This window comes from Onychomys torridus, chromosome 1 (assembly GCF_903995425.1).
Source record: "Onychomys torridus chromosome 1, mOncTor1.1, whole genome shotgun sequence".
Lineage (NCBI taxonomy): Eukaryota > Metazoa > Chordata > Mammalia > Rodentia > Cricetidae > Onychomys > Onychomys torridus.
The window spans coordinates 131470871-131491124 of record NC_050443.1 but is presented as its reverse complement, the minus strand read 5'-3'; the positions used below and the strand labels follow the sequence as shown (position 1 = coordinate 131491124).

At 37.9% G+C, this 20254-nt stretch overlaps 1 protein-coding gene across 4 annotated transcripts in view; it reads left to right on the top strand.

The window, feature by feature from the left end:
- The window catches only part of Zfp91 (ZFP91 zinc finger protein, atypical E3 ubiquitin ligase), a 33278-nt gene extending 14523 nt beyond the window's left edge, over window positions 1-18755 (top strand). For 3 of the 4 annotated variants that reach the window (XM_036206417.1, XM_036206440.1, XM_036206431.1), the window contains 9 exons: window positions 5078-5284; window positions 5531-5567; window positions 6140-6244; window positions 7091-7225; window positions 7986-8036; window positions 8412-8490; window positions 9658-9772; window positions 17502-17601; window positions 18063-18755. In XM_036206417.1, the coding sequence (XP_036062310.1) occupies window positions 5078-5284; window positions 5531-5567; window positions 6140-6244; window positions 7091-7225; window positions 7986-8036; window positions 8412-8490; window positions 9658-9772; window positions 17502-17601; window positions 18063-18573 (1340 nt within the window). In that variant the 3' untranslated portion in view covers window positions 18574-18755. The remainder of the gene's footprint in view (window positions 1-5077; window positions 5285-5530; window positions 5568-6139; window positions 6245-7090; window positions 7226-7985; window positions 8037-8411; window positions 8491-9657; window positions 9773-17501; window positions 17602-18062) is intronic. The other variant, XM_036206421.1, reaches the window with a different exon arrangement.
- Window positions 18756-20254: the final 1499 nt, after the last annotated feature.

The window sequence follows — 20254 nt, the reverse complement described above, 5'->3', positions numbered from 1 at the left end:
TAGAGTCATATAATGTGTGACTTTTGTGTCTGGTGTTTATTGCATAGCACACTTTTTTAAGGGTCATGTTTTTGTGTTTGTTTTCCTGCTTCTCACACTATCTTGAAGGCTCAGGGGATGGGGCCTGACTAATAAATATAATTAGGTTGCTGGAAGCAGGCCTCAAAAAGTTAAACCTGTCCCTGGTTCTAGCTGCAATTTATGTTTCTTCAGTCTGTCCTATGATGTGGGAATCTGCCTCTTGCATCTGTTGCCACATCTTCCTGCCATAATGAGCTGAAATTGAGCAAAGGTAAATTTTCCTCCATTGTGTTGGCCATTTGATAGGTAGACACAGAAGTAACTCATAGTTTAGATACACAACCTTCTGTTGATTGGGTTATTAACACATTTTGGCCATCATGAATTGTGATAATATACAATTTCTATATAAGCATTTGTTTAATTAAATCCCTGTTTTCACATTTTGACATGTGACTTGTCTTTACTAAGAAAATTGCTGAGAAAACAATTTACAAAAAGAAAAGATTTATTTTGGCTCCTTGTTTCAAAGATTTGCATCTATTATCATTTGGCCTGTGTTTCTGGGCCTGTAGTGAGTCATAATTATTTTTCCCCTTTTATTTATTTATTTGTTTGTTTATTTTTCGAGACAGGGTTTCTCTGTGTAGCTTTGCGCTTTTCCTGGAACTCACTTGGTAGCCCAGGCTGGCCTCGAACTCACAAAGATCCGCCTGCCTCTGCCTCCCGAGTGCTGAGATTAAAGGCGTGCACCACCACCACCCAGCAATTTATTTATTTTTTAATAATTTATTTTTACTTTATGTACATTGGTGTTTTGCCTACATGTATATCTATCTGTGAGGGTGCCAGATCTCCTGGAATCAGAGTTATAGACAGTTAGTTGTGAGCTGCTATGTGAATGCTGGGAATTGAACCTGAGTCCTCTGTAAGAGCAGCCAGTGCTCTTAACCACTGAGCGAGCCATCTCTCCAGTCCTATTGTCCCCTTTTATTAAAGATAGATTCTTTCCTCATACAGTGTATCCTGAATATAGTTTCCCTTTCCTCTACTCATCTCTCATACTCCCTACCTCCTCTCCTATCTGTATCCATTCCCTTTCTATCTCTCGTTAGAACAGAACAGGCTTCAACCAATTCAGTAAAATAAAACAAAACCCATCTTGTTGAAGTTGGACAAGGCAAACCAACAGAAGGAAAAGGACCCCATGAAAAATCACAAGAATCAAGAGACCCCACTCATTCACACATTCAGGGGTCCCATAAAAATACTGAACTGAAAGCTTTAATAATATATATGCAGAGGACCAGGTGCATTTCTATGTCAGGCCTGTGCTTGCTGCTTAAGTCACTATGAGTTCATATGACCTTTATTCAGTGCTTTAAAGGGGCCTTGTTCTGATATCTTCCATCCCCTCTGGCTCTTAAACTCTTTCTGCCTCTTCTTCCATGAGGTTCCCTGAGCTCTGAGGGGAGGGATTTGATGGAGACATCCCATTTAGAGCTGTGTTCCGAGGTCTGTCTCTCAGTATAATGTCTGGCTGTGGGTTTCTGTATTTGTTCCCATGTTATAGGAGACTGCTCTGAAGATGACGGAGTAAGGCACTGATCAGTGAGTATAGCAGAATATCATTAGGAGTCATTTATTGTTACCTTTCTTTTTTTTTAGACCAATAGTGTTTGGTTTTACCCTAGGTCACTGGGCTATCTAGTCTCTGGTTCTTGGTCACCCAAGCTGTATTGGGTATGGATTCCATCTCACAGAGTGGGCCTTAAGTCCAAACAGACATTGGTTGATAATTCTCACAGAATTGTGCCACCATTGCCCTAGTGTAATTTTCCAGTCAGACTGACCATTGTAGATCAAAGGTTTTATGTCAGGTTGCTGTTTACATTTCTCTTTTGGTAGCCTGCAGAGTATGTTCCCATACCACATACACTAGAAAGAACATAAGGATGAAGGTTCTATGTAGGTACCAGCTCATCCTCTCCATGTTCAGTGAATTATGTGGAAGTTGTCATCAATAATGGAGCCTTGCTATCAATTTAAGAAACCAATTATTTTATTAGATTTTTTTTTTTAGATCAAGTTTCTTGAGTTCTTATATATTTTGGGCATTTGTCTATCGGATGTGGAGTTGGTAAAAATCTTTTCCCATTGTATAGGCTGCCACTTTATTACAGTGAAGGAAAAATGCTTTATAGCAGCCAGAAGGCAGGCCCACTTCCTAACAGTCTACTAAGGCATGAATTCATCTGTGGATTAATTCACTGAAGTTAGAGCTGTCATGATTCCATTGCTTGTCAAGGCTCAGCATTGAAGCTGTTGAAACTAAAAGACTTAGTTTTGAGTACCTGAGTCTTGGGGGAGAAGGACCATTATATCCAAATCATAACATGAACTAGGAACTGTTGGATCATATGTAATTTGGTGTTGACGTTTTTGAGAATCTTCTGTTTTCCTGCCCAGTCTTACATCTGTTTGCATTGTACAAGGGTTCCAGTTTCTCTGGATTCTCTCCAACACTCTTCTTTTTTATAACCATCCTAATCAGTATTAAATTATTTATGGTCTCATCAGGCTTTTAGTTTGCTTTTCATTAATGACTGATTTTGGTTTTGGTTTTTGTTTTTTGGGGATTTTGTTTGTTTGTTTTAGCTTGTTTATCTTTAATGACATGTTTGTTCATACCTTTTGCTTATGTTTCTAGTTATGCCTTTTTGTTAAATTGAAAGGTGCATTTTATGTATTTAAAGTATTGTAGCAGACATAATTTGCAAATATTTTTCTCCCATTCTGTAATTTTTTTCCTGAGGTGTCATTTTCTATTAGGCTATTATTAAATAGACTTTACTCCTGTTTAACTTTTGCTGTATTTTATAATTATGCGGTCAGGTGTTACCTTAATTTTTACATTATTTTTAGAAAGGTTTTTACATTGTGAATTTATTAAAAGGATATCTACTGTCCATGTGGGTTTGCTTCTAAATATAAAAACTACCTTTATTTACTAGCTGTATGTATTCTGGATACTTAAGCTAGTGCTAAAGTCTTAAATGCTGTGTAAAAAGCCCACCTCGTTTCATTCACCCTAAAAATGTGAGAAAATATAAACTAATATAAAATTGTTTGTGCACCTATATACAGTGTCTTACAGAGCCTGAAATAGAATAATACGGAAACTAAACTTTACCATGAGGTTATTGTACATATGAATTTAAATCCATGGTGTGATTCTAAGTGAAATTTAGCATCAAGGAAAGGCATTCCTGTTAGGAAAATCCTTTTAAGTAATTCTTTGCAACATTACAATTACTGAAATATCCAGAACTATCATTCTTTTTGTGTCCCCAAGTTCTGGTCCCCCTTCTGAGACTACTTTCTTAATTTAACTTAGAGCTAATGGTGAGAATTCCATGAATTAATTTCTTGGGTCTATTTTACATGCATTTTTAGTAAATAAAGTACTGTTGGGCAATGAAAAGTATTTTACATAGGGTAGCAATGTTAGGATAAGTGCTGCTTTAGTGTGTCTGTGTGTGTGTGTGTGTGTGTGTGTGTGTGTGTGTGTGTGTGTGTGTGTGTGTGTACACGCACATAGATGCATACCACTACATTTAATTAGGGTTGCTTGCATGAGCATTGGTATAAGGGCAGCTTGCAGAGTGGCCATGTACTGGGGCAGTATTACTGCCCCTACCCCAGCAAGTATTAACTGCCTCCTTAAAGACAAGTGAGACCTTATGTTGAAGATCCCAGTCTTAGGAAGATAACTACAGCCACTGTGCTTTTTTTTTTTGAGTGCAGTAGCCATGTCAGATTCAGGACATAGCATTTCACAACACAGTTTCCCATGATTCTTCCCTCCCTTCCCTGAGCCTTGGAGTGGATAATATAGATGTCCTGGACAGTGGCTGAGCCCTCAACAGTCACTTACTCTGAGCACTTTGACCAGTTAAGGGTCTCTATATTAACCTACTGCTCACTGCAAAAAGAAACTTGTCTAATCAAAGCTGAGAAAGCACTAATCACTAGATGTAAACATAAATGAAAGCAATTTGACATGTCTGGTTAGGAAAACAACTAATAGGTTACCCCACCTACAACATATCCCACCTTCCAACCAGCTGAGGGACTTTGACCAGGTTGTCCATAATAAGCATGGTTTCCCTCTGATGGAATGAGCCTCAAATCTAGTTCAGAAAGCAATTGATATGCCACTGTTATACAAATGGGTATATCTTGTCTGGCAGTATTGTGGATCAGTATTGTAGAATGCAGGGTCCACAACTGAAGGAGACTTGATGACTTTTCCCAGCAGTGTGCATAACACCTTTCAGCCCTATAAAGTTGAGTCAGCAGAAGGCAAAGCATCCAATTCAGTTCCACCTTGATTTTTGTCTTGTAACCTAAGTATATGGTGTTTTCAGCAGAGAATTCTGACCATTCAGTTCTAGTGGGCAATCACCTTTGGGTTTGTTTGTTTGTTTGTTTATAATCCCAGTGGCCTTAAGTCATGATCCTTCTTCTATCTGAGCCTAAGTGGTAGATTGTAGGAATACTACTTACCACTCTTGTGTGGTGAAACACCATGACCATGGTGGCAACTCTCATAAAGGAAAGCATTTTCTTGGAGCTTGGTTACAGGTTCAGAGGTTTAGTCCATTGTTGTCATCGCAGGAAGGGTGGTGGCATACAGATAGACATGGTGCTAGAGAAGTAACTGAGAGCTCTATATCCAGATCCACAGGCAGAGAGATACTGGGCCTGGCTTGAGCATTTGAAACCCCAAAGCCCACCCACCAGTGACATACTTCCTCCTACAAGGCCACACCAACCCCAACAAGGACACACTAATAGTACCACTCCATGATAATGAAACATTTAAATATATGAGCCTATGTGGGTCATTCCAGTTCAAACCACCACAAAGCTCAAATAAAGACCCATGTTATTTCAATGTCCTCTTGTTTTGTTTTTTATTAATAAAGTGTGTGTGGGGGGGTGTATTTTCCTGGTTAACTGAAAACTTTAAAAGAATTATGTTTTCATCTAGATCCCAAGGAAGAGAAAGAAGATGATTCTGTCCTCCCTCAGGAAGTTTCCATTTCTGCAACTAGACCTAGCCGGGGCTGGCGCAGTAGTAGCAGAACATCAATCTCTCGCCTTCGAGACACTGAGAATACTCGCAGCTCTAGGTCCAAGACTGGTTCATTGCAACTTGTCTGCAAGTCAGAACCAGTTACAGATCAGCTTGATTATGGTACGGTGCAAATATAGTATTATTACTCCAATGCCTAATTGGTTCTTTAATCTTAAATGTAATACTTAGCATTTACCTAAATGTCTAAATTTCTGGGGACAGGTGATAATGTAGCTAGGATTTGTTTTAGATACATTGTAGATAGTCTCCATTTACAGAACTACTTCAGTGATTTCACTTGATCTTTGGCTATAAAAAGAAAATGTCTTGTGTGTGTTTCTCAATAAATTTTGCTTTATTTCCTAGACGTTCCAGAAGAACATCAGTCTCCCGGTGGCGTTAGGTACAAAGTTTATTTCATACTTAAATCTTTGAATACTCAATTGCATTAAATGATTGAAACATTTTTTATTTGATAGAATTTTGAGCTCTTAACTTCATTTTTAATATATCACACTTAATATTCCACATTTAATTTTAAATGGACTGTAAAACACAAAACTTTGTTTCCTAGTTCCAAAAGCATGTATTGAGTTTATTCTCTGGGTAAACTTACTCTTTGTTGGCACAGAAATACAAGTGTTTCGCCAGTGTCTTTCATGGTACGTTGGTAATTTAATATTGATTAAGTCTTTTGTCTTTTTTATCAGACATAGAATTACAAACTCAGTTGTCTAAGTCTTCATGCCATTGGGCAATTATTTCTTGTTTTTACTTAAAAATGTTATAGTATATCTTATTTGTGGAGTCTGAGTTCTAAGTATTGCTCATAAAAAAGGAGCTTAGAATGTAGTCCAATCAGATCATAAGGATAAAAATTTTAGGTAATGTGATTGGCTGTGTCTAGGTATTCTAATTCAGTCCTATCAGATAGTCCTTGGAGCCAGAATTTATCATTTGTTTGCTTATTTTTAGTAGTGATGAGGAAGAGGAGGAGGAAGAAGAGATGTTAGTCAGTGAAGAGGAAATACCATTCAAAGATGACCCAAGAGATGAGACCTACAAGCCTCACCTTGAAAGGCATGTTTGAAATTTTACTGTATATGCTAGTGAAAAATAGGAATACATGGTTGAATATGTTTGTTTTATTTTTGTTGCAAGATTAACATAAAAATAATTTTAAATGAATGATTGCTTTCCAACTATAACAATTTACTCTCATAACCCTCTCTTTGATCTATTGAACTTTAATATTAACTATACTATTTAGTAGATTGTTTCGCTCAGTATCTTATTTCTCTTTGCAACTATAGTGAGGTTTGATTTTTATGATTTTGGCCTGCCTGAGTTTGGATTACTGTTGCTATGAAGACCAATGATGACCAAAAGCAAGTTGGGGAGGAAAGGGTTTATTTGACTTATTCTTCCATACCTGTTGACCATCACTAAAGGAAGTCAGGACAGGAACTCAAGCAGAGTGAGAACCTGGATATAGGTGCTGATGGAGAGGCCATGAAGGGATACTGCTTCCTTCCTACCTTACTCATCATGGCTTCCTCAGCCTGCCTTCTTACAGAATTCAGTACCACTAGCCCAGGGTTGGTCACATCCACAATGGGCTTGGTTTTCCCCCTTAAGGAGGCATTTTCCCAGTGGAGGTTCCCTCCTTTCAGATGACTCCAGCTTGTGTCAAGTGGACACAAAATTAGCCAGAATAAAGCAGTATTTACCCATGGATATACTATATATACATCCTTGCTGTGGGGGTTGAGGTGTGGACAGTTGATAAGTTGTGACTTGTACGCTAAGGATCACAGCTTCAGAATAATGAGATAATGATAAATACTAAACTTTAACCTGGTATCATACGCTACCTTTAATGAAGTCTTTGTTAGAATATTTGTATTGATGTTTTTCTGTTTTCAGGGAAACCCCAAAGCCACGGAGAAAATCAGGGAAGGTGAAAGAAGAGAAAGAAAAGAAAGAAATTAAAGTCGAAGTAGAAGTAGAGGTGAAAGAAGAAGAGAATGAAATTAGGGAAGATGAGGAGCCTCCTAGGAAGTGAGTAGGCAGTTTCTACAAGAAGTGGAAACCTTCCTTTTAAAACCACTAGTAGACAGACTTCAAGATACATAAGAGTGTGTATGCACGTGCACACATGCATACACACATATTTGGGCATGGAGCCACATGCATTTAATCCCAGCACTTGGGAGTCCAACCTAATCTACATAGCTAATTACAGCCCACCCGGGGCTATATAATGAGACCCTCTCAAATAAAATACCAAGTACACAAAAGGTGTGTGTAAATTGCTCATGTAAGTCCAAATGAGCAAAAGACAGTCTCTGGGGATACAGAGGGAATAGAGAAAGCCAGGGGGAAAAAAATCTCAAATGTGTGTTCTCAAAAACTAATAGGTTAAATGATGCAGAAGCGTTGATTCTGTAAAAACTTTCCAAGTGGTCTACACTTTGTTGCAGAAATAAGATTGTTATATTATCTTCTTGATTGTCTTTTTTGATTAATTGCATTTAGATGGTGAACTCTTTACTATAACTAGCCTTCAAGTATTAACATTGAAATTTAGTCAGATATTCCATAGTAATGCTCGTTTACTCCAAAATAAAGAATAATTTATGAGTGGAATTACCTCAGAGTAAATATGGCTTGATGGCCAGATGCCTTTGTTTTTTTGTGTTGTTGGTTATACTCTATGTCTGCCTCCTGTTCTTTGGCCCCTAGAGTATGCTTCAGCTGTCCTTATATCTGTAAGCTTCTGTCTAGAATACTTAGTAAACTATTCTTCCTTAAATTATAGGAGAGGGAGAAGGAGAAAAGATGACAAAAGTCCACGGTTACCCAAAAGGAGGTGAGGCATTTCTGCTCCTTTTTTATACCTTAAGTCTTTGATAGGTGTTTGAGTACTTTCATAAGCAGAGGAGGTGTGGCTTATTGAAAATTTTTACAAATGTGGTTTCCTTAGTGTCCGTGATGCACAGATGGTGTGTTTTCATTTTCATTGAAGGATGCTTAGTCATCTAAAATCCTCGGTACTTTATAGCTTGCTAGCTTATTCATGCTATATTAAACTATCAAGCATTTGGCAGTTTGATTACTTGAATACAAATTTTGTGAAACCTATGTATTACTGTAGATATTTTAATTTATATGAGACCTCTATTATCACACTGTATATAGAATACCAATTCTCTTGCTAACTTTTTTTCTAACATTTTGGTAATAGGAAAAAACCTCCAATCCAATATGTCCGTTGTGAGATGGAAGGATGTGGGACTGTTCTTGCTCACCCTCGCTATTTGCAGGTCAGTGAAGTTGTTACACAAGACAGTTTTTCATACAATGTTCCTTACTTGTCTCCTAAGATGTCAATTTGTGTTGCATTTGTAAATACTGATATAAAATGTGAAGAAAAATATTCCTAAATATAAAATTGAATAAATCATCTTTATTCCACTAGTACTTCTTTAACAGAATACCTGAGAATAGTAATTTAAAAAACAAATGTATTGGCTTTTGGTTCTGACTCCCTTAGAAGTCTTAAGAATGTGGTACCAGCGTCTGGAAAGGGATCTTCTTACCTCATCACAGAGTATAAGGCCGAAGGACAAGAAGGAAGCATGAGGAGAAAATGGGGATCTGAGTTCACTTTGTTAACAACTTTAATCCGTTTGTGAAGACAATATATCTCAGTGTTTATTACATTGAAGACTTAAATTTTCAACATAGGAACCCTATGGGATACGCTTAAACCTTAGCACATTCTATTAAAGAAATACTAATGAAGAATTGAAAAACCTGAGCCCAAGTACAGGACTTCCTGGATTTTTACAGTGTTACATTATGTTCCAAAATGGTATGAAGAAGTCTTCTATAACAGATTATTGAAACAATACACAAAGACACAGAAAAATAGATTTTAACTTTAGTATATATTAGAACAAAATGAATATAGCATTCAAACTAGTGATTTCTTTGAGATAGTACAAAATGATTTTTGATTTTTTTTTTTTTTTTTGGTCTTTTTAAGTTTTCCTTTAAATGAATAGATATTTAATTGGCTGGGTTTGGGGGTAATGTACAAGTCTGGCAGGAAACAGGGAATTGAAGTAGTGAAGTGCTGCTTTGTAAATTCCTGTTAGTCTTTAGCAGCAAATATGAAACTAAGACCTTACTTTTGAATATAGTTTCATTACAGTAATAGCTACTGGGTTTTGGTCTTGGTGTGTGCCGTTTGGTATACCCACTATTGTGTTTTTATTTTGCAAATGAAAACTAGAACTTGAAATGTTTAAGTACATCTAAGATCACATTGCTAGTGAGTGACAAGTGCAGATGCAGGTCTGTTTCATACCTTGTGTTCTTTACCATTTTACTCTGCTAGTTTACCTTTAGAACCTTTTTGATTTAGGAAAAAAAAAGAATGTTGAGAAAACTTAGTTTTCCTTTTCACTTTCCTTTTGCTTTTTTAGCACCACATTAAATACCAGCATTTGCTGAAAAAAAAATATGTATGCCCCCATCCCTCCTGTGGACGACTCTTCAGGCTCCAGAAACAACTTCTGCGACATGCCAAACATCATACAGGTACATTTCTAGGTAAACGGTTTATCATGTAGCCAAGTGAGCTGCAGTTTGTGCATATAGTCTGGTAATGTAGCAAGATTTTTCTAATACAAGTCTTCTTAAAAGGTCCTAGCCGAGAAGCATGGGAGAAAGTTAGGAAAATAAATGTTAATAAAATATAAACATATAAAAATTTAATATACCAATTTTGAGTTGGGCTTGGGCTCACACACCTACAATCCCCAGCACTGGGAAAACTAAAGCCGGAGTTGTAGGCCAGACTGGATTGTATGGACAGAACCTGTTTTAAGAGCTGGGGATAGAGGAGATAAAAGATCTCATTAAGAAGCCTTGGCTGTAGTGGAACTCACTGTGGAGACCAGGCTGGCCTCAAACTTCAACCCATCCTACCATAGTTTCCCATGTATTGGGTTGATGTTCATTGGTTTTCTAGTCTTAAAATAACCTTGTTGTTGGGATAAAGTGCTTGCCCTACAAGCATGGGGACCAGAGAGCAGATACTCTAGGACCCATGTAAAAGCCAAGTAGATGACGTCCGGTAATCCTAACACTTGAGAAATAGCATCTTTAGGGCAATCTGGCTAACTAGCAGGAATCAGTGCTCTCTGGGTTCTTTGAGCAATCCTGCCTCAAAGAATAAAGTGGAGAGCAATCTCAAAAGATACCTGGCTGTAACTTCAATTATACGAAACCAAAAGTTTAGAAGAATTAGTAAATTTGCCAATGATCACCTAATTAAACAAACAGAATCTTTCAACTCTGCTTCAAGTAGATACTTATCAAAAAAGATAGAAACTTGGTAGTAGCTATTAGGGATAAAAGTAGAATGAATATTAATGAGAAATCCTAAACAGTAAAGGGGTTTGCTTTCCTGTATGTTTTTCTATTAAATAGCTCGAGGTGATTGTATGTGTGGAGATCATCATAAAAGGTAGTTACTGAATTTGTTTGCTAATTCCTATAGAAATAACTCAAAAACAGAAGCTGACTAATGTGTATTATGGAATAGGCTCAAATTCTATTCATTTAGAGCCACTGACAATCTGGATGAAATTCTGTTTTAAACATAGAGTTGCCTATTAATAATATATAGTACTAAACGGATGCATCTCACACTTGATAATTGCATGTGTTCCATCGTCCTCAGTCTTGGACATTAAGACTAAAAATTCCCCCTTGGAAAAATATGTCTCTCCCCTAGCTGATAATGACGTACATACTCTCGCTTAGGCCAGTTACTTTTCACTTTTCCTTAATTATAAATTACAGGTACCGATGTGACAGACTGATTGTTATAAAAATGAAATGAAATAACATGTGTTTCTATTTATTATATAGAACTTGCAACATAGTAGACATGTGCAAAATACCAGGATATGAACGTTGGGGCATTAATTTCCCCAAAGTCTACAATCATTTCTTCATACTATACCAGTTGAGGGGCCAGTACAGGGAGGACTGCTGTATTGGCCCTGAATACATGCTACAATTTTTTTTGTTCTCTCTCTGTTCTGTTTTTGTCCCACTGAAAAGTCTTCCTGACAGCCAGCTTAGATATTTGAGCTAAGTACCCCAAATCTACTATGAGAAACTTTTAAAATGCATCTGGTTCAAATATTTACATTTGGTTAATATAATTTCAGAATGTTATCTTTCCCTTTGGAAATTAGTATATGCAGGCCCCATTTGTAAATGTAACTTATCAAGTGGGTACCCCACATTTGCTGTGCTCCATGGAAACTAGAATGTTCTAAGCTGACTGTCAGGAAGACAAAGTGGAACATATGAGTGATGCTGTTTCTGTGGTAGAACTGTATTTTCAGACCTTGTATAGTGTGCAGCACAGAATAGCCAGCATTGGCAGCATTTGGGTTTTTTGCTAGCCCTCTTTCATATGTGATGAATCAGCATATTCATTAGTATCTCCAAGGTGATTGCTATGTATGTTCAAATTTGAGGAAAAACATAGCTCACTCCTCAGCCTCCTGAGTGAGCCACTTAACCATATCTGGCTGGTACACATGTTAAAGCTATTTGGGAAGGAGTATTGGATTAAAGTAGATACTGTTGACAACTTAACTTACACATGATTGTACTATGATTGCATCAAGTAGTTTTAAATGGAATAGAAATGTAGTGGTTATTAAAAGCAAATTATTCAGCATATCTTTGTCCTTTGACTCCCTAGCCAAAGTAGTAGAAGCATAGTACAGTGATCCTTTATGTTATTGATTCCACATTTTGCTAGATTCATTTAAGTTCTATGAAACCTGAGGTGAGGAAGGGAATTACAGTGAAATGAGGCAATACTTTAGTGCAGAAGATGCAGGATGGCAAATAAGATAGAGAAATACAAGTGGCATTTACATTTATTTGAAATACTATCTGGGTATTATTAACATTTAAGTATTACCTGGCCTGCCCCTTGAGGACCTGGCCAGTAAGCAGGCAGTACTTCAGCTTACTCAGAGACCTGACAGCGTCATCCTATATAGAACATTTGTGCATTCACTAGGTCCCCTTTAAGAGCAACCCCCACTTCCCACGAGACCCCGTCTGCACCTTCTGTCTTCCCTCTTTCCTGGCTCCTCTTCTTTCTCTCCTCTTCTTCCTCTTCTCTCCTCAGCTCTTGTGTCTCCCATCCCCTGTCCCCGTCCCCCCCCAATAAACTTTCCATGTGAGTGCTGTTGTAGGGTGTGAACGACTTTCTGCCCACCAAGGCTGCTTGCTGCCTGTCTATTTTAAAATACAACTGGTAACATTTAACCTGAAACAGTATGTTTACTGTTTTAGATATGGATCAACTTGTTCCAATAGAAAGCTATAATGTTTGTTATTTGAGGATTTTTTAAATGTTAGATTGTTTTTATGTGAACATCTTCCTCATTATGAAGAAGATATTTTAAAGAATAAAACTCATGGGAAATGCACTTTATGTCTGTCTTAGTTACTGTTCTGTTGCTGTGAGGAGACATCGTGGCCAGTGCAACTCTTATAAAAGAAAAAGTGCTTTCTTTTATTAAAGAAAACATTTAATTGGGAGCTTGCTTACAAAGTCAGAGTGTTAGTCCACTGTCATGGCTGGGAGCATGGCAGCAGGCAGGCATGGCTTTGGGGAAGTAGCTGACATCTAATCCACAAGTTCCAGACTAAGAAAGAGACTGCCTGGCTTGGGCGAAACTTCAAAGCCCACCCCCAGTGAGTCACCAACAGGAAACCAGATAGTCAAATATGTGAGCCTATAGGGCCCATTCTCTTTCAAACCACAAAATCCGAACCAATTTATTCAGTGTCTGGAATATTGGTACAACTAGGATTGAGGTTCTGTTTTCCTTATTTATACCTAGATTTTTGGTTTGGGTGGGTTTTATTTTGGCTTTTTGAGACAAGGTTAACTATATAGACCCAGCTGACCTAGAACTCACTATGTAGACCAGGCTGCTCTTATGAAGAGATGTAGATGACTGCCTCCTAAGTGCTGGGACTAGCCTGGTTATTCCAGTTTATATACTGACATCTGAAGGTTTGGAGCTAGGAACCACAAGTGATAAAGAACTTTTGTCCCTCTGCATCTGGGTTACCCAACTCAATATATTTTTTCTAGTTCCATCCATTTCCTTGCAAATTTCATGATTTCATTTTTCTTCGCAGCTGAATAAAACATTGTGTAGGTAGGTAGGTAGGTTGATCGATCACACTTTCATTACTCATTCATCAGTTGAAAGACATTTAGTTTGTTTCCATTTTGTAGCTTCTGTAGAACAGCAGTGAACATACTAAGCAATTACCCTGTAGATAGAGTAGGATTTCAAGTTCTTTAGGGATTGTCAGATGCAATAGCTGTGCCATTTGGTAGATTTATTTCTAGCTTTTTGAGGATTCTCCACGCTGATTTCCAAAGTGTGTGCATCAGTTTGCAATTCCAACAGTGGATGAGGGTTCCTCTCTCCATTCAGCATTTGTTGTCAGTGGTTTTGTTAGCCATTCTGGCAGGGATATTCATTTGTATTTCTCTAATTGCTGAGGGTGATGAACACTTTTCATGATGTATCTTAGCCACTTTTATTTCTTCTTTTGTAACTCTGTTCTGATCCATAGCCCATTTTTGAAATGGATTATTTTCTTGATTCTTTGGTTTTTTGTTGTTGTTGTTGTTGTTCTTTATATAGTCTATATATTAATCCTCTGTCAAATGTATAAGAGTCATAGATTCTTGCCCTTTCTATAGGATTCCTCTTCGTTCAATTGTTTTCTTAGCTGTACAGAAGCTTTGATTTTATGAGAACCAATCCTATGGAAGTTTGAATGAAAATGGCCCCATAGACTCATAGGAACTAGCACTATTGGGAAGTGTAGCATTATTGGAGTAGACATGATGTGGTTGGAGGAAATATGTTACTGAAGGAGAGCTTTGAGGTCTCAGAAGCTCAAGCCAGGCAGAGTAGATCATTGTCTCTTCCTGCTGCCATATGTAGACCTTTCAGCACCACCTCTTCTTCAACAAATAGAGTCCTATCTAGAAAGTCTTTCCTACACCTATATCTTTTACTTCTATTTCAGTGTTTCATGATTCATACTGAGGTCTTTGGTCCATTTGAAGTTAATTTTTGTGCAAGATGGTAAATATGGGCCTGATTTCAGTAGTCATCTCATTTTCTCAGCACCATTTCATGAATATGATGTCTCTAGTTTTGTGTTTGTGATCCTTTTATTATTAAATTTTATAGTCAGATATAATTTAATAGTTGTATAATTAAAAATTATTATTACTGTAAAAAAAAAAACATCTCGACCCAAAGCAAGTTGGGGAGGAAGGGGTTTGTTTTCCTTATATTTCAACATCACAATCCATCAAAGGAAGTCAGGGCAGGAACTTGGAGGCAGGAACTAAAGATACCATAAAAGAACATTGCTTACTGGCTAACCCTAGGACTACCTGCCCAGGCATGGCACTGCCTACAGTGAACTAGGCCCAGCAATCATCGGTCATGGCCTGAAGTACCACAGGCCAATCTACTAGGGCTATTTTCTCAGTTGAAATTCTTCTTTCAAAAAGAAACTCTAGCTTGTGTTAAGTTTATATAATGCTAGACAGCAGAGCATCTTCAAATATCAAATGGCTATAGTTATGTATACATATATTTGGATCTTCTCTTTTGTTCCATTGATCCACATGTTTATTTTTGTGTCAGTGTCGTACATCTTGAAATATAGAATGAAATATAGAATATATTGAAATATAGAATTTTTTTTTTTTTTTGCTCAGGATTGCTTTAGCTGTCTAGGTTCTTTAGGGGTTCCATATGAATGTTAGGGTTTTTATTACTTTCTGTGAAGAATGTTGTGAACATTTTCATTGGTATTACATCACATCTATAAATGTCTTTCGGTAAAAGTCATTTTTCACAATATTAATTCTAATCCTTACTCATCGGAGGTCTTTCCATTTTTCTAGGGCATTTCTCTCTATTCATTGTAGTGGTATCCTTTTCATTGTAGTGGTCTTTTACCTCCATATTTAAGTTTATTCCTAGATATTTTAATTTCTTTAAGGCTGTTGTCGATGAGACTGTGTCCCATGATCTCATTATTTGTTGTATATGGAAAGGCTGCTGGAGCTGGGGATTTAGCTCAGTGGTAGAGCGCTTGCCTAGCAAGCTCAAGGCCCTGGGTTCAGTCCTCAGCTCCGACAGAAAGAGAGACAGACAGACAGACAGACAGACAGAAAGAAAGAAAGAAAGAGAGGGAGAGAAAGGGAAAAGAGAGAGAGAGAGCAAGAAAGAAAGGCAGCTGTAAATTGACTTTTTTTTTTAATCCTACAACTTGACAGAAATAGTTTATAGTTTGTAGACGTTTTATGGTAGACTTTTTGGAATCTTTGTTATACATGATATGGTATCATCTGCAGATAGAGAGTGTTTGACCTTTTTTCCTACTTGACACTTTTAATTTCCTTCTCCTACCTTATTGTTTCATGCAATATTGAAAAGGAGTGAGGATAGTGAACTGTCTTGTTCTTGATAATTATTTATTTGTTTTGATGGGGGAATTTAGATTGACCTAGCAGACACATTTCTAGGTGTGTCTATTCAGAGGTTCCTAGAAAAGTTTAGTGATGTTCTGAATATGGGCATCAGCACTAAACTTCCAGCTAGATTCCTATACTGCATAAGAAGGAAGAAAGTAGAAAATGAGCTAAGGACTTGCATTCTCCTTCTGTTTCCTGATAGTCACCATGGACCAAGTTTTTTCTCAAGTGGATTGCAATCAGCTGATCTGTAATGATGAAATAAACTATTTCACCAGTTACTTGTCTGTTATTTGGTCATAAAAACAAAAAAATTATGCAATTTAGACCTGTGAGATGTTCATCCTAAGCTGAGACCTCTAAAAAATATTTTTATTAATTCTTAGAGAATTTCTTGATTATAGTCAACCTCTGCACCTCCTGAACTCCTGCCAGACCCACCCACCCCCAGTGTCCTCTGCTTTTTAGACTATCTCACAGTAACTGTCTTGACCCTCTACCTCCTAAAACCTTTTTATGATACTTCCTGATTTTAATGGGATTGTTTATTGATTTCTTTTTCTTTATTTAAGACAGTGGTTCTCAACCTCGCTAATGCTGTGACCGTTAATGCAGTGCCTCATGTTGGGGTGACCTCCAACCATAAAAATTATTTTCATTACTATTTCATAACTGTAATTTTGCTACTGTTATGAATAATAATATAAATATCTGATATGCAGGATATCTGACGTGCGACCCCTGTGAAAAAGTCATTCAATCCCCAAAAGGGTCGTGACCCACGAATTGGGGACTGCTGGTTTTATAAGATTGTTGGCTGATTTTTTGTTTTGTTTTGGTTTGGTTTTTCGAGACAGGGTTTCTCTGTGTAGCTTTGGAGCCTGTCCTGGAACTCACTTTGTAGCCCAGGCTGGCCTCGAACTGGCAGAGATCCACCTGCCTCTCGAGTGCTGGGATTAAAGATGTGTGCCACCACCGCCTGGTTTGTGTTTTTATATATATAACCTTTATTTTAAGGTTTGTTCTTTCCAGTCTGACTCTTCAGGATTTTTTTTTTTTTTTTTTTTTTTTTTTTTTTCCCAGAGCTGAGGACTGAACCCAGGGCCTTGCGCTTGCTAGGCAAGCGCTCTACCACTGAGCTAAATCCCCATGCCCCCTCTTCAGGATTTTTATCCATAAAAGCATTTGGGAGTTTGTCAAAGACTTTCATGTTTCTATTGAGATGCTCTTGTGATGAGTTTTTACTTTAAGCCCATTTATATGATTTGTTTACCTACATATATTGATTGACTTATCCCTGCATCTCTGGGATAAAACCAACTTGATCATGGTGGGTTATCTTTTTGATGTGTCTATTTTCAGTTTGCAAGTATTTTATTGCTAGTTTTTGTATCTATGTATATCTAGGATATTGGCTTGTAGTTTTATTTTTTGTATGTGTCTATACGTAGCTTGGGTATTAAAGTAATACTGGCTTCTAAAATTATATTTTTAAGGAGATTTTTATTCTACTGACTGACTTCATGGATAAAAAATAAAATCAAAACAATATATTTTGTTAAATTTAGCTTGCTCAAAGTATTTACTCATTGCAGAGCCTGTTGTGTGCTGTAGACTGCCAGAAGTTAGCTCACCTGCAAGCTGTAGAATGCTTAGCAGGTGTGTTAATGGAACATTAACCACATTATTTTTTCATCTTAGATCAGAGGGATTATATCTGTGAATATTGTGCTCGGGCCTTCAAGAGTTCCCACAATCTGGCAGTACACCGGATGATTCACACAGGCGAGAAACCATTACAGTGAGTATTTACTTACTAGTAAACATCTGGGTAGGAGTGCATTTAGCTCTCTTGGAGGTTTCTTGTCCCTTATAAACAATTCAGTTGTCACTATTTACTTTTACTAAATTAAAGACTAGATATTCATTGGGTAGTTATTGTTGACTTTTTATTAGTTTTGCTGTTCTTAATAAATTATTTTTATTAGTCTGCCTTAACCACTTCAAAGCCACCCTGCCTAACCCCCTTTTTGAAGTAAGTCATGGAACCCAGTTTGTGGTGCCTATATACTTGAATAGGACTTCGTTTTTTTGTTTGTTTGCTGTTGCTTTGCAAACAAATTTTTAGTTAGATTTCCATCTAACGGTTTCCTAATCCTTCATAAGAAGTATGTGCTATGGATTATTGTCTATGTAATTTTTTTTAGTTCTCACCTGGCACTTGATTTAATAGTTCTCTGCTTGATCATTCATTTCCTTTAGATGTGAGATCTGTGGATTTACTTGTCGACAAAAGGCATCCCTTAATTGGCACATGAAGAAACATGATGCAGACTCCTTCTACCAATTTTCTTGCAATATCTGTGGCAAAAAATTTGAGAAGAAGGACAGCGTAGTGGCACACAAAGCAAAAAGTCACCCTGAGGTGCTGATTGCAGAAGCTCTGGCAGCCAATGCAGGTGCCCTCATCACCAGCACAGATATCTTGGGCACTAACCCAGAGCCCTTGACACAACCTGCAGATGCTCAGGGGCTTCCTCTTCTTCCTGAGCCCTTGGGAAACTCAACATCTGGAGAGTGCCTACTGCTAGAAGCTGAAGGGATGTCTAAGTCATACTGCAGTGGAACAGAACGGGTGAGCCTTATGGCTGACGGAAAGATCTTTGTGGGCAGCGGCAGCAGTGGGGGCACTGAAGGGCTGGTCATGAACTCGGATATACTCGGTGCTACCACAGAGGTTCTGATTGAAGACTCAGACTCTACTGGACCTTAGTGCAAAGGAAGACTTTGGGCACTGGGACAGTGCAGACTTTGTATTTAAAAGATAAAAAGGACAAAAAAAAAATTTAAAGCATTTAAAATCTAGTAAAATAACTGAAGGGCCTGCTCTTTGCATTGTGGATCACAGCACACAGACACACACACACACACACACACACACACACACACACACACACATACACACAGACTCTGTCCCCTCCCCCATTCCTTTCCCTCCATCCTTTCCCCTGAACTCTCCTCACTCATCCTTAAAACATTGATGTTGCCTTTACCAAAAAGGTCATTGAAAAAGCAGCAGCATACTTGGTTCCAGCCAACAGCTGACTTCCTGCTCATTGGCAGATCTCCTTTTCCCAACCTGTAACTGATGTGCTCTGGATCAGCTTTTCACTCATAATAATATATTACTGTCATCTAAATCTTTTCTCCTCTACTGCTGCCCTATGGCTCTGGCTTCTCCCCACTGCAACAACCAACACTTATCAAATATTATATAATTCTATTTTCTGGAGGCTGGCAGCTTGACTTGGCACTTTAGGGCCCCTTAGCAGGATGCTGTTAAAACAGCACATATTTCTCACCCCTCTTCCATTATTTACTGGGTTTGGGGAAGGAAGGATACATGGGGACCACCTCCCTCCCCTTCAGTGGATCCCAGCACCTCAGTCCCCCCTCCCAAACCTCCATATGGCTCTTAATGGTGCTCACTTGCTTGGAAGCAGGCTCCCAAGAGAGAGGGGACTGCCCTATGTATGTACAGTCTCCTTGGCTGTAAGACAGGGCTCTATGACAGTGAGAAAAGTCCCAGGCTAATGGCAGAAATTTGCACTTTGAACATGTGTGTTTTTGTGTTGTGGAACCTGAGATTCCTTATTTATTAATGGAAAGTCTGATTTTTTTTGGGGGGAGGGTCTTTGTTACTATGTTTTGTGGGGCTGGGAGAGTAGATTATTCTGACATGGGATCCTTCCTACAAGAGGTACTTTGAAGGCAAGGCTTAGAGTTAAAGAAGCACAGCCAGCCTCTAAAATCATAGTTTTCCAGTGGCCTTTAAAGAAAGCTGGTCCTCAGCACTAACAGAATCACTACAGTAGCCTAGTGCTTTTTTGGAAGCCTTAGGGAAGGTTTGTGGTAACTAGTGTGCTCTTTGAGATACAAGGATTTGAGGGGATGAGGAATGTTGTTCAAGGTCTGAATCACACTTAAAAGAATTTTTTCTTCTGTGAATTTATTTTCTCTTTTTGTCCTTTACCATTTCTTTGCATTTATCTCCCTGCTGACCTAACTGGCTCCTTGTTTTGATTTCGGTTTTGGTTTTGTCATTGGTCGTTCCAGGTCTCCCTTAGTGGAAGACCAGACCCTGTCATTCATGAAGGAACAAAATTAACAGTCCTATTGTTTTGGTTAAGAGAAAACTATTGTGTCTTGTTTCCCCCATAGAAGAGACAGAGTTTGAATAGACATAAACAAAGGTGGAAATCTGTGTGATAATGTCTTTGGCTTTCCCCGAATTATCTATTTTCCTTGGAGTAGGAATTTTAATGCATTGTGGATTATTAATATCATTGGGAGATGCAGATCGTGTTTTTACATGCTTATACCTCTCAGAAGACTAAAACCCTAATTCAGCTTCCCTTTTTTTTTTTTTTTTTTTTTTTTTTTTGAGAATTAGA